The following is a 13,006-nucleotide window of genomic DNA, read 5'->3' on the forward strand; positions in this document are numbered from 1 at the left end:
GTAGTCAGCTGGGATAGGCTCCAGCTTGCCTGCGACCCTGTAGAAGGATAAAGCGGCTAGAGATAATGAGATGAGATGAGATTAAATGCTCAAAATGGCCAGAAAAATGTCTTGACTATATTTTCTATTCATTTTACAACTTATGGTGGTAAATAAAAGTGTGACAATTTTCATGGAAAACACAAAATTGTCTGGGTGACCCCAAACTTTTGAACGGTAGTGTATAAATGAGTGAACATTTCCCACACAGCTAGTTCGCGTTGTTGTTAGGTTGAAAAACAGATTGAAGAAAATAAAATCTGATCTAAAGGCTGTAATGTCATGTAACGATAATAACACAACGCTCGGCGGTTTGAACGTGACCGGGTGTTGCCGGGGACGCGCATGCGCACTCATGTCGCTGATGTGGGCGCCTACTGCGTGGCCTTTGAACTCCATTGTTGTGTCGCGGGTGACGTCAGCGCCTTGTGCGCGAGAGACTGGCAGGCAGAGAGCGGCGTCGCGTGCGCCTGGCTAGACAAAGGCGGCGGACTCCAGGCAGCGCGAGAGAAGAGACGAGACGAGACGAGATCAGAGCAGACGCTGCGCCTCTTGTTGTGTGTCTTTTTGGGGATTTATACGCTTCTGGAAATGTGAAGAATCGCACCAAGGCTTAGCACGAGTCATGGAAAAGTGACGCTTTTCCTGCATGTTCACTCTGGCGTGTATGTTCAATGCTTTTTTTGTTGTTTTTAAAAGCAAACACATTCTCTCCAAACGCCCCCCAAATTAGCAAACTCGGCTAACCTATTGGACCTCAGTATTCCTTATCCAGAACCGGAATAAAGACAAACCAGGTAAATTAACCGCGTGTTTTTGACTTCCGTTCATTGTTTTTAATGATTTGATGGTTGAACTTCGCTCGGCGCGGTGCATGCCTGCTCCTCAGACTCTTCCCTACAAACAAAGGCGGCGACAACGTGACTTACCTCCTCTCTCTGTGCTAACCGGCTAAAGCTAGTTTGCTAACAACAAAAGCAGCGTCCTTTCTCTCTCCCTCTCTCTCTCTCTCTTTCTGAGCGTCTGTTATTCCATTCTTATAAAAGAAACCCGGTCAGGTCTGTAAGTGTCAGGGCCGTTTTGTAAGAACAAACACCGGCAAGATGACATTTATTTATTTATTCCGAACCTCTAAGTTACCAACTCATGCTAGCTCATGAGGCGATGTAGCTAATGCTAAGCTACTTTGCTAACTAACTGGTCGTGAACGAAGAAAACAATAAGGACAAAGCAGAGGGACTTTTTTTTTAAGCACAAACTAGACTTTGTTTGTTTTAATACATTTATTTTTGCTTTTTCTGCGTAGAAAAGAAGAAGAAGAAGACGTTGTTTCTGGGTGCTGTCTAATGCTGATCCGCGGGCAGCATGCCTAGCCCACTGTTCCACCCAGAGATCATGGAGCACGACGCGGTGGTAGTGAGCGCGCAGCCGGGAGAACCGGAACCGGAGTCCCGCGACGAGGAGCATCAGGAAGCGCTGCGCTTTGCTATCGATCAGTTCTCGCTCATGGCGCTGGATAAAGTGGACTCTTTGGACGGGACCACGACGGGGACCGTGTCCGAGAACTGCAACGGTACCGGAGGAGGAGGAGGAGGCGGCGGCTACGTGGACCTGCCGCTGCTCGACCATCCAGGCGGCTCCCGCGGCTCGCCTTCGTCCTGCTCGCCGTCTCCAGAGTACTACGGCACGGGAGGCTACCACATGGCCCCGCACACACACTCGGTCCTGGGAGACCAGACCGCCGCGCTGTGCAACCGCAAAAGGAGCGTCAACATGACCGAGTGTGTGCCTGTGCCCAGCTCAGAACATGTCGCTGAGATTGTCGGGAGGCAAGGTGGGTTTTATTCATGATTTCTCTTTGTCTTTGTTGTTTATCACTAGCTGTCACAAGGAGCTATTTTTGTGCGTCTTATTAGTTTAGTTTCCGACATGGTTGTGCTGCATGTTCTTGGGGGAGGGGAGACTCTGGGGTCAGACAAAGCAGGTCTGTACACGTCTAAAGCAGTGCATCCTTCTACTTAAACAAAAGACCGACACTCCTTTACTGCACACTCGGTCAAGGCCACGTCCCAACCCACTTTTATCACACTGATAAGTTAATGTTTATAATGGTGTTTCTGAATAAAAACAGTTCCTGTTGTGCTGGGTTTTTTTTTTTTCTTTTACATGTCTGTGCGCGGCTCTGAATCCGATTTCACCGCCGTTACGTAGCGTTAAAACACGTGTGTGTGTTGATATTTATTTATATTTGACGTTATTGTCAATAACAGTGCGGAACCGCGAGCTCGGTCGAGGCACGTGCGTGCTCGCGCCGCTTTATGGCTTTGTTCTCTTTGTTTGAAAGTGCCATGCTTTCTGCCTGGGACGATGACATCACGGTGCGCGCACGCGATTGGCCGCGCGACGGAAGGCAGCCATATTTAAAGAAACAGTGCGTCGTGTACCTCAGCAGTGCTGCTAATGAACATGTGAGCATCGGATTGGTTTCTCTTTACTAGGGGGTTTACAAACTTTTTTTTTTTTTTCTCTTCCAGCCCTTTTGATTTATCATCTCAGCTTACTTAATAAAGCTGCATCCTGTAGTCACATTTTAGTGACCCAAAAACAACAGTTAAGAATTACACTTGCATTCAAATTAGCATAAATGCCTTAGATTAGGAAATGAATACAGGGAAAAACTTTTGATGTGACGTTTGTTCATTTCGTTAAAGTGACTAGGCCTGGGGCTGTAATAACTATGTAATAACTGTGTAATAACAGGGATTGATGTGTCATAACAGCTCACTAGGTGCTATTAATCATGTTAGCATAGTAAATATGCAACTGTTGTAGGATTGCAACTCTCTTGGTTACACGTCATTTTTAAGGCACTCATGAATGATGTTGTAAAGTCAGTATGTGCAGCGCACAAACCTACCACTGCTATAATATTGGACTGAAATCAGTGGAATAAAACACGATCAACATGAAGGCAAAAGCAGAAGAGATATTTGTCCATGATTTCCTGAAATTAAATCTCGACTCTCGCCATGTTTTTGATTTGTAGGTTGTAAGATCAAAGCCCTGCGAGCAAAGACCAACACGTACATCAAGACCCCGGTGAGGGGCGAGGACCCTGTGTTTATAGTGACGGGCCGCCGCGAGGACGTTGAAATGGCCAAGCGTGAGATCATCTCTGCAGCTGATCACTTCTCCATGATTCGTGCGTCTCGCTGCAAAGCCGGGGGAAGTGGAGGGTCTCTGCCTGGGCCGCCACACCTTCCAGGTCAGACTACCATCCAAGTGCGTGTGCCCTACCGTGTGGTGGGTCTGGTCGTGGGGCCTAAAGGGGCCACGATCAAACGCATCCAGCAGCAGACTCACACGTACATTGTGACACCGAGCAGGGAGAAGGATCCTGTGTTTGAGGTCACAGGCATGCCGGAGAATGTCGACCGGGCACGTGAGGAGATTGAAACGCACATCACGCTGCGCACCGGCGCCTTCGTCGACCTGCAGGGCCACAACGACTTTCACACAAATGGCACCGATGTCAGCCTCGAAGGCCTTGGTTCTCTTGGGCTCGGGGGCACACTGTGGGGGCGCGGAAGCAGCTCTGCTCACCATACAGCCCCTCCGCCTCCTCCACCACCACCACCTCCTCTCCCTCTCTCCATCCACCACTCAGGCCGCAAGCTCTCCACAGCATCCTATCACAACGGTAGTCTGGGTTCGGAGGCGTACCCGAGTAGCCGCCGTCCCACAGACAGCGCCAGTCCTACCAGTCCATTTAGCACGGGCAGTGGTGGAGGCACCTTCACCTTCAGCAATGACCCCACGCCTGGCATGGCACCCACCTCTGATGAGCTTGGCTTTGAATTCGGCAGCAGCAACATCTGGGCACCGCTGGCCAACGGCACCAAGCAGGCACAGCCTCTCCGGCGCAACAGTAGTGGCCTGAGTGGGGGAACGGTCACACCACGCCTCTCGCCCACATTGCCTGGCGATGGCTCAGCATTGGAGCACCCACTGGCACGGCGGGCACAAAGCGACCCGCTTAGCGCACTCTCCTGGCTTCACACGGGCTCGTCGTTCTCAGGGGGCAGCAGCAGCAGCAGCGGTGGCAGCACCACGGGCTACTCGTCCTGCTCCGCGTCCTCGTTGCCTGGCGGCTCGCCTACCGACTCTGAGGGCGGCGGCAGCAGCGTGGGCGCCGGATCTGGCATGCTGGGCCGCTTGAAGACCGGCGCCCTGAGCAGCATGATGCCAGCTGGTGGCAACAGGGACTGCTTCGTCTGTTTCGAGAGCGAGGTCACAGCTGCTCTCGTTCCCTGTGGCCACAATCTTTTCTGCATGGACTGCGCTGGGCAAATCTGCCAGTCACACGAGCCCGAGTGCCCTGTGTGCCACACCCCAGCCACGCAGTGCATTCGCATTTTCTCTTAATGGCACACAGTCACCGGGGGTGCTGTTATCCCAAGCCCTGAAGAACAACCTCACTATTTAGAAAGTCTACAGTAAACTATAAGGAGAGAGGAAGATGTGTACCTGCCTACATAGGATTGATAATTACTATATTAAATATGACACTATTCTGATGTTGATTTTATTATTAATAATAATAACTATGATGATACTGTCAATGTTATAACCGACTCATGTACTTATCCCAGGCTGTGGAATCAGCAGGTCAGCAGCAGTGTACTTTATTTTTCCTTTGAGATGGACGAGGAGGATAGAAACCAGTGTCTTATCTATCTTTAGGCATTAATTTGATCTACCGCCAATGAGTCTGTCCATGTATTATACATTCCCCCCCTCCCCTCCTCTTCATTCTTGCTTCTGAGCAGGTTATTTTTTGCTTGAGACTTTTTTCTACTTGCAGATATTTTTCAATTTAAGCTGCATAGGTCTGCACTTTTTCTAAGGGTTGATTTTGAGAACTTTGAGAGGGGCGGGAATGCAGTCTGTTTTTAATCCCGCACGTTTTTGCGTTTTTCTGAAGAAGAAGAAGAAAAAAAACCTAGGAGACTGCGGAGCCTGCACACTCGTCAGACCAAAATAGTACAGAATTATTTGGTTTTTTTATTATTATTATTATTATCAATGAAGAATGAAACACTTAATATTTATTCAAGTTAAAAGTTGATATCCAGCATAATGGTTAATGTTCAATATTATGTAGGTAGATAGAATAGTTAACGTTGCATAAGAAATATCATTACAATGCTAAGAGGTCGGTGTTCCGCCTGTCTTTTGTCTCGCAATCCGAAAACACTCATACTCCAGTCCAGAAGAGGGCGTTGTTAGACCCTCAAACTAGAACAAGCACTGCTCCTGAGGACTTTTCCCCCCAGGGTGGACATGTCCTATACACTTCATTATCAGACACACGTGTATTTACTGCTTTGATCAAATAAGTTCAGATTTGTTCCTTCTGGTTTCATTCCCCGTCCTGGCGGGGTCCACTACAGCACCACAGATACGGCGGAGTCACCTTTTCACTCCACAGGCAACTTGATCTGTTACACTTTTCTTGTTCTTTTAGATATTCTTTTAAAATTAGCTGTCTGGTTGTTGGAACAGGACAGAAATGTCCTCTCCATCATGTTCAGAATTACTGAATTTTAGCATAGGTAGGATGTTGTAACTTTGCAAGAATGTTTCTTCTTACTCTGTGTGTGTGTGTGTGTGTGTGTGTGTGTGTTTTGGAAGAGAAAAGGGTGAAGAGTGGGAATTTTTTTTAATTATTATTATTTTTGAATTTTAGCGGACTGTTTTTTGAATCCATCCCACTTTGTGCACTGCGACACATTGCAATGTTCTTTCGGTCTCTGGCCAGCCTGGAGAAACGTCGGTCTTCCGCCCTTCCCACAAGGCCTTGCTCTTACTTTGAGGGCAGAGGCTCTTTGCTGTAATCCACACTAGCGCCCAGACCCATTTCCATGTTTAGCCTCTTGCTGTTTTTGTGCTTTGGTTGGAGGATACTTGCACCAGGTGCCCAGTGAAATAGGTTTTTATTTTTATTTTTAAAGTGACAAGCCATGATGACATCGTATAGTCTAAAAGGGCTTCCTGTGATAATTCAGGTCTCCTTCAGTTACAATAACCAGGATTGAGAACCAATCAGAACCTGGCAGCTATGTTCACCCAGGGCTTCCATTCACTCTGTGCTATGTGTCCGAGAGCCGCAGACGAGGTTTTGATGTAGGGTCTCAGTCCAGAACCGACGCTTAGACGCAGTGGCTTCAAAACGGAAACCTCTGGAGCCGAGGTTCAGGTCAGAGGTGAGATCTTTATAGTTCTGGTTTACATGGTTTTATCTGTGTTGTCCATTCAGTTTCCATATTCAGGCGTGTATGAAACCCAGCCTCAAAAATGGTCCATGATTTCTCCTGTGTCCCCTTTTGAAGAGATATTTATTTTTTTGCTTCATCCACAGGTACACAGATACAGAATGTTTTCTAAAAGACTCAGTAGTGCCAGTTCACTTTCAGTTCCGAGTTGAGAGCATTTGGTGCCTTGGTGGTGCAGATCACTACTGATGTTCAGTCTGTTTCTGAAGCGCCTGCCCTCGTTGTAGAGAAAATGAGTTTGTGTTTGTAGCAGGGATCCACCTGCTCTTGTGGTCTTATTCAGATATTTTTAAGTCGTTTTACCTTGCTGTCGAATGCAGAATGTTACAGAAATGAAAAGAGGAAAAGAAATTAAAAAGGAAAAAAAAAAAATTTGTCCAGAGTATGAGTCTGCTGCGATGAATTTGTGTTGGAGAGGAATCTCATCGGGCTGAGATTAGATCTTTTGTAAGGTTAGTTTTAAGATACTACACTCAAAAGGGGTACAGTACCAGAACTGGTTTAAAGGTACAGAATTTGCTGCAAGTCAGTAGCGTGCTGTAAACACCCCTCCGCGGCTGTGCCGTCTGAAGCTCCAGGTGTTTCTCAGCCTAGCGAGGACCAGACTCCTCCGTTAATCCGTCACTCCGAACCTGGAGACAGGCAGCACAGAGTCGAGATGGAGATTAGTTAATTTAGTTAGTATGTTACCCCTTCTTCTTACCCCTCCATACCCCCTCTCTAAGGTTCATAAACAGGGTTTACTGAGGAAAGCTCAGAGGGGAGATCTGATCTCGGGCATCAGACTTACACCAAGCTGCCATGCTCCTATAGATCACTTGGCCCTGTAACTCTGCTCTCCTTTCCAGCGTTTTTTTTTTGTTTGTTTGTTTTTTTGTTTTGTTGTTGCTTTAATTTTTTTAATATGCAGAACCAAAAGTCATTTCAGAAACAAGGTTTTAGACCTGACTGTAAATACCCTGAAATACAATCATTGGGACTTTTTTTCCAGCCGTACAAAACTGATAAGTTTAGTAGTTTTTAAAAACATTGTCATTATTTGTAAGTATCTGCATGTCTTGAAGCCATCAGGCATTAGCTAATAATAATTTTCTAAAGTTAAAAAAAAAGACAAAAAATCTTTTTACACATTTTATTTTTTACAATTTATTTGCTTACTTTTAACCTAAATATCCCAGATTATAATGTGACCCTTTTATTACTGCAAATTTATCTTTATTTTCCATATTTCTGTTTTCCTGTGTAAAACATATAGGCAATTTATAACAAAATGAGAAAATTATTGAAGAAAATTTAAAATTGAAATATATTTTATTTGAAAGTTTATGGACCTTTTAGCCGCGAGTCGGAACAATTGTATACACGTTATAATTTGAACTGACTTCACGGTTATAAGAAATGTATCAAGAGTTTTATTTTTTATGCTTCTTTAATAAAATCTTGTTTTTTGTTTTCATTTTTTACTGTAAAACAATAAACCTCAGTGTCTTGGTGCTTTTCATTTAGGTTACTGTAGGACAATACAAAGGTATTCAATCCAGGCTGGATGAGGAACTGGGGCTCAGGCGGAGGAGTCTGTGTTTATGGGTTGATCTCTGAAAGCGAGATTGCTTCGAGTCTTATGAAACCCACAGAACACCACTTTAATAAACCGTTGTGTTTAAGTGCCATGTGGGAAATGAAGCTGTTATAAGTTTATCATTGGAGTTTTACAGTCTACAGCTTTATTTCTTTAGAAGTCTGAACTGCAGTTTTTCATGTGGCCGATAGGAGGCACTGAAACCCAATAAACACAAGCACTGTATACTATATACTGTACACTCGTATGCCTTTTATTACGTTTACTATAATCCACAAAAAATGTGTACAGAAAACATGGTTACATTGCACTTACTTGATTCGTGAATTCATATGTTAACTTGATGATGATATATGTAAAAGACAGACAACACAGTGCCGCTTTAAGACTATGAATACAGTAATTAGTGCTTTTGCTCAGTCTGTGTTGAGGCTCTAGCTATTGGGAAGTGAGACCTTTTCTCAAGAACCACATCTCCATCAGATTTATTTAATCAGCACAAATGGAGACTTGCTTTTGTCTTTTTGCTTGTTTCAATCATAAAATCATGATCATGGAAGAGATAAGTCCTGACTTCTTGGACCACATTTCTTTTCTTCCACATGTTGAAAATTGGCTTTAGTTGAGTTTTTCTTTTCTTTTTCCAAAGAGCATAAATAAATAAATTTCAGTGTTTTCTTTCCTCCTGATTTTTGACAAGTGTTCTCCTTTATACGCCTTTCTGTGACGTTTCAGTTTCATGAATTTCTCTGATGATGCCTTAGAAACTGGTTTGGAGTCTCGTTCAACTCTTAGAAACAGGGATGTCAAACTTTTTAAGCTAGGGACTGTAAAAATAAATTCTACAGATGCTCTCAGTACTGATTTGTTTTAGGAACATAATGTAATGATTTAAATGCCAAGCGCATTATTCAAATGTGTACAATAATATTTTGGCTATTTATTGGCACCCTAGAGCCTTTTACTCCTGAGATGCAGAATACATTAGATTGACATTTGTTTATACACCTACTTGTTGTGGTGTTAAACTGTGGTTTGGATTAAATTCATTTAATTCAAATGACCAGTAAAATAATCATAAGAATATGTAATAAATGTAATATGTTTAAAAATGGTTGGTTTATGATTTGCCTCATCACAGACTCCACTTTGGGACCAACAATCCTAGATAGTTCTCTACATTAACTTATTTATTTGGCACACATTACACATGAAGATTAGCCAGTATTCTATACACACAGTACTGGGTTAATTATACTGTAATGATTATTCAACTGTAATTTCTGTAATATTGTGAGAATCCAATAATTATGAAATAATACAGAAAATATATAAGCTTGATTTGGCAAAGGGAGGATATGTAAAGACAGAAATCAGAAGGTTTGTGCTCTGATTACACTAATATCTCAGAACTCTGCCTTGGATGTATAAAAAGGAATCGATTTATAATTTGAACATGAATTGTGAAAATTATAAATTTAAAGATTTTAGAGCCCTCTGCTGCCTGAAAGGTGAATTACAACTCCAATGAAAACACACCCCTCTGTCCCATACAGCTGTGGGCGGAGCTAATTTCTGGGCCAGAAAAGTACCGTAAAAGAAAACAAAAGTACACACAAAGAAAAAGCAACTAGCCAGGTCCATTACAAAACACTATTTTGTGAATCCCAGTTTTCCATGCTGTTTTAAAAACAGGTCGAGTAAAATATTCCAAACTGCATCTTTAAATCATGATGACTTACTGGCTGAGTGTGTACGCATTCATCTTTCGACAATGAAATAAATCCACAGGGTTTGATTTGAGTGATCATATTTTAATAGGAAGCAATGTTGCAATACTCCACGACTGTTCTGATTAGAAACCATTATAATGATTAAAAATAAAAATTAGAAACATCCCTGGTATAAAAACATCCTCTCATGCTTGTACACGCTACATTCATTTTTGAGCATGTTTACGTATTCACAAGCTGTTTTCGTTTTGATAAAAATAAATACATTTGAGAATATGAACCCAAAGGAAATATAAAGATAAATAATTCGAGAGTTGGCAGGATAAACATGGAAAAAAAAGACACGTGCTGGCACAATAAACATTCGTTTCCCCTTCATGCACTTAGTTTCTATTCATAATGTGGGCAGCGTGTGGACTGCACGGCAGCAGGCATGCACACATGCATATGGGGTAACCATCATGCCTGTTTGTGCTTGAGCGGGTCTGAGTGTGGGTCTCTGTATGTGTGTGTGTGTGTGTGTTTAGTGCAAGCCCTCATGGGGATGGCATTTCTGCATTTGTTAAAGGAATAGTTTTGCCAAACATTAATGTCACAACATTTCCCTTACTTCAAACTATCAACCAAAATACGTTTAGGGTCATCAGCTTGCTTTTGAAGTTTTTGCACTGAAGGTGTTGTAGCTACTCAGAGCATAAGGACAGCTTATAGCTACCAGTTTAGCACTGAGCAGATTATATGCTTAAATCATTACACACTTGCCAAAATTACAGCGTATGTAAACAGATTCTATTACTATCATCTATATCACAGTGTGGTTGAATTCTCAAATCTATACCTCTAATACGCTACATTTTTACATCCATACAATCTATATTCTAATACGCTATCACTGATATCGTAACAACTTGTTCATAGCGGATGCTCTGCTAAAATCTAAGGCTAATGATGAGGGGTGGGTTTCCCAAAAGCCTCTTAACGCTAAGAGCATCTTAACTAGCATTCATTGTGCTGCTCGCTCTACCATTTAATGATGATCTTTGTGCTACGATGCTTTTGGGAAACTAAGGCCAGATTGTTAAAATGTTATTTAACAATGAAACACATGTAACTGTTGATATGGTAAAGCTTACTCTAAGGAGATGTTTATTTACCATTTACTGAAGGAGTGTCCAGTGTCAGAGCTTGATAACTGCGCTTTCAGGTTTCTTGGTAAAATGTCACACTGTGTTTTTTTTTTAAATTCATTTTGCAAGTGAGAATAATAGAGGCTGGTGAGAGAATGAGTACAGTGGTGCTTGAAAGTTTGTGAACCCTTTAGAATTTTCTATATTTCTGCATAAATATGACCTAAAAGTAGATAAAGAGAACCCAGTTAAACAAATGAGACAAAAAAAATTATACTTGGTCATTTATTTATTGAGGAAAATGATCCAATATTACATATCTGTGAGTGGCAAAAGTATGTGAACCTCTAGGATTAGCAGTTAATTTGAAGGTGAAATTAGAGTCAGGTGTTTTCAATCAATGGGATGACAATCAGGTGTGAGTGGGCACCCTGTTTTATTTAAAGAACAGGGATCTATCAAAGTCTGATCTTCACAACACATGTTTGTGGAAGTGTATCATGGCACGAACAAAGGAGATTTCTGAGGACCTCAGAAAAAACGCTGTCGATGCTCATCAGGCTGGAAAAGGTTACAAAACCATCTCTAAAGAGTTTGGACTCCACCAATCCACAGTCAGACAGATTGTGTACAAATGGAGGAAATTCAAGACCATTGTTACCCTCCCCAGGAGTGGTCGACCAACAAAGATCACTCCAAGAGCAAGGCGTGTAATAGTTGGCGAGGTCACAAAGGACCCCAGGGTAACTTCTAAGCAAGTGAAGGCCTCTCTCACATTGGCTAATGTGAATGTTCATGAGTCCACCATCAGGAGAACACTGAACAACAATGGTGTGCATGGCAGGGTTGCAAGGAGAAAGCCACTGCTCTCCAAAAAGAACATTGCTGCTCGTCTGCAGTTTGCTAAAGATCACGTGGACAAGCCAGAAGGCTATTGGAAAAATGTTTTGTGGATAGATGAGACCAAAATAGAACTTTTTGGTTTAAATGAGAAGTGTTATGTTTGGAGAAAGGAAAACACTGCATTCCAGTATAAGAACCTTATCCCATCTGTGAAACATGGTGGTGGTAGTATCATGGTTTCGGCCTGGTTTGCTGCATCTGGGCCAGGACGGCTTGCCATCATTGATGGAACAATGAATTCTGAATTATACCAGCGAATTCTAAAGGAAAATGTCAGGGCATCTGTCCATGAACTGAATCTCAAGAGAAGGTGGGTCATGCAGCAAGACAACGATCCTAAGCACACAAGTCGTTCTACCAAAGAATGGTTAAAGAAGAATAAAGTTAATGTTTTGGAATGGCCAAGTCAAAGTCCTGACCTTAATCCAATCGAAATGTTGTGGAAGGACCTGAAGCGAGCAGTTCATGTGAGGAAACCCACCAACATCCCAGAGTTGAAGCTGTTCTGTACGGAGGAACGGACTAAAATTCCTCCAAGCCGGTGTGCAGGACTGATCAACAGATACCGGAAACGTTTAGTTGCAGTTATTGCTGCACAAGGGGGTCACACCAGATACTGAAAGCAAAGGTTCACATACTTTTGCCACTCACAGATATGTAATATTGGATCATTTTCCTCAATAAATAAATGGCCAAGTATAATATTTTTGTCTCATTTGTTTAACTGGGTTCTCTTTATCTACTTTTATGACTTGTGTGAAAATCTGATGATCTTTTAGGTCATATTTATGCAGAAAAATAAATTCTAAAGGTTTCACAAATTTTCAAGCACCACTGTATTTATAGCTGTCATAACGTAAGTGATAATAGGAATTATTATTATACATTACTGTATAAAACAGTGTTCCAGTCCATATGAGATGGTCTGTCTGAGATCCTGAATAAGGCAGGATGGAGGCAGGATGTATGATATTAAACCGATAGCTACTGCCGTAGCCTCAACGCTTCAGCGCAAAACTAAAGCAAACTACAGACGCCAAATAAGTCTTGGCTGATTGACGGAAATTTGGAGTCGTTTCAACATTTGGCTGAACTATTCTTTTAATCATATCATTTTGTGTAACTGTGTCCACCCCTAACTGTTTCTCCTAAGTAAAGGCCGGTGTGACGAACATTCAAAGCTGCATTGGATTTGGTTTGACCGTTAAAGCCCACTGCAGTGTCATAAGAGACCTACTTCTACTTAACTCTTAAACTCAACCCATTTTGCTATTTGCTTCCCAAAAATAA

At 42.6% G+C, this 13,006-nt stretch overlaps 1 protein-coding gene across 2 annotated transcripts; it reads left to right on the forward strand.

Annotated features, from left to right (window-relative positions):
- Positions 1-429: 429 nt before the first annotated feature.
- LOC132871785 (RNA-binding protein MEX3B) lies at positions 430-8,628 on the forward strand. 2 transcript variants are annotated; one of them, XM_060906289.1, is made up of 3 exons: positions 430-836; positions 1,346-1,873; positions 3,086-8,628. In XM_060906289.1, the coding sequence occupies exons 2-3, from the start codon at positions 1,405-1,407 to the stop codon at positions 4,462-4,464; spliced, it is 1,848 nt and encodes a 615-aa protein (XP_060762272.1). In that variant the 5' UTR covers positions 430-836; positions 1,346-1,404; the 3' UTR covers positions 4,465-8,628. The 2 variants fall into 2 exon arrangements, with proteins under 2 accessions (XP_060762272.1, XP_060762273.1); XM_060906290.1 differs by having other exon boundaries at positions 430-704.
- The last annotated feature ends 4,378 nt before the right edge of the window (positions 8,629-13,006 follow it).

The sequence above is a fragment of the Neoarius graeffei genome, chromosome 23 (genome assembly GCF_027579695.1).
Source record: "Neoarius graeffei isolate fNeoGra1 chromosome 23, fNeoGra1.pri, whole genome shotgun sequence".
Taxonomy (NCBI): domain Eukaryota; kingdom Metazoa; phylum Chordata; class Actinopteri; order Siluriformes; family Ariidae; genus Neoarius; species Neoarius graeffei.

Excerpts from the sequence above, each read along its gene's own strand:
- LOC132871785 (XM_060906289.1), top strand. The coding sequence starts at position 1,405 with ATGCCTAGCCCACTGTTCCACCCAGAGATCATGGAGCACGACGCGGTG. Across the intron at positions 1,874-3,085 it reads TGAGATTGTCGGGAGGCAAG|GTTGTAAGATCAAAGCCCTG; the intron begins GTGGGTTTTATT and ends TTTGATTTGTAG.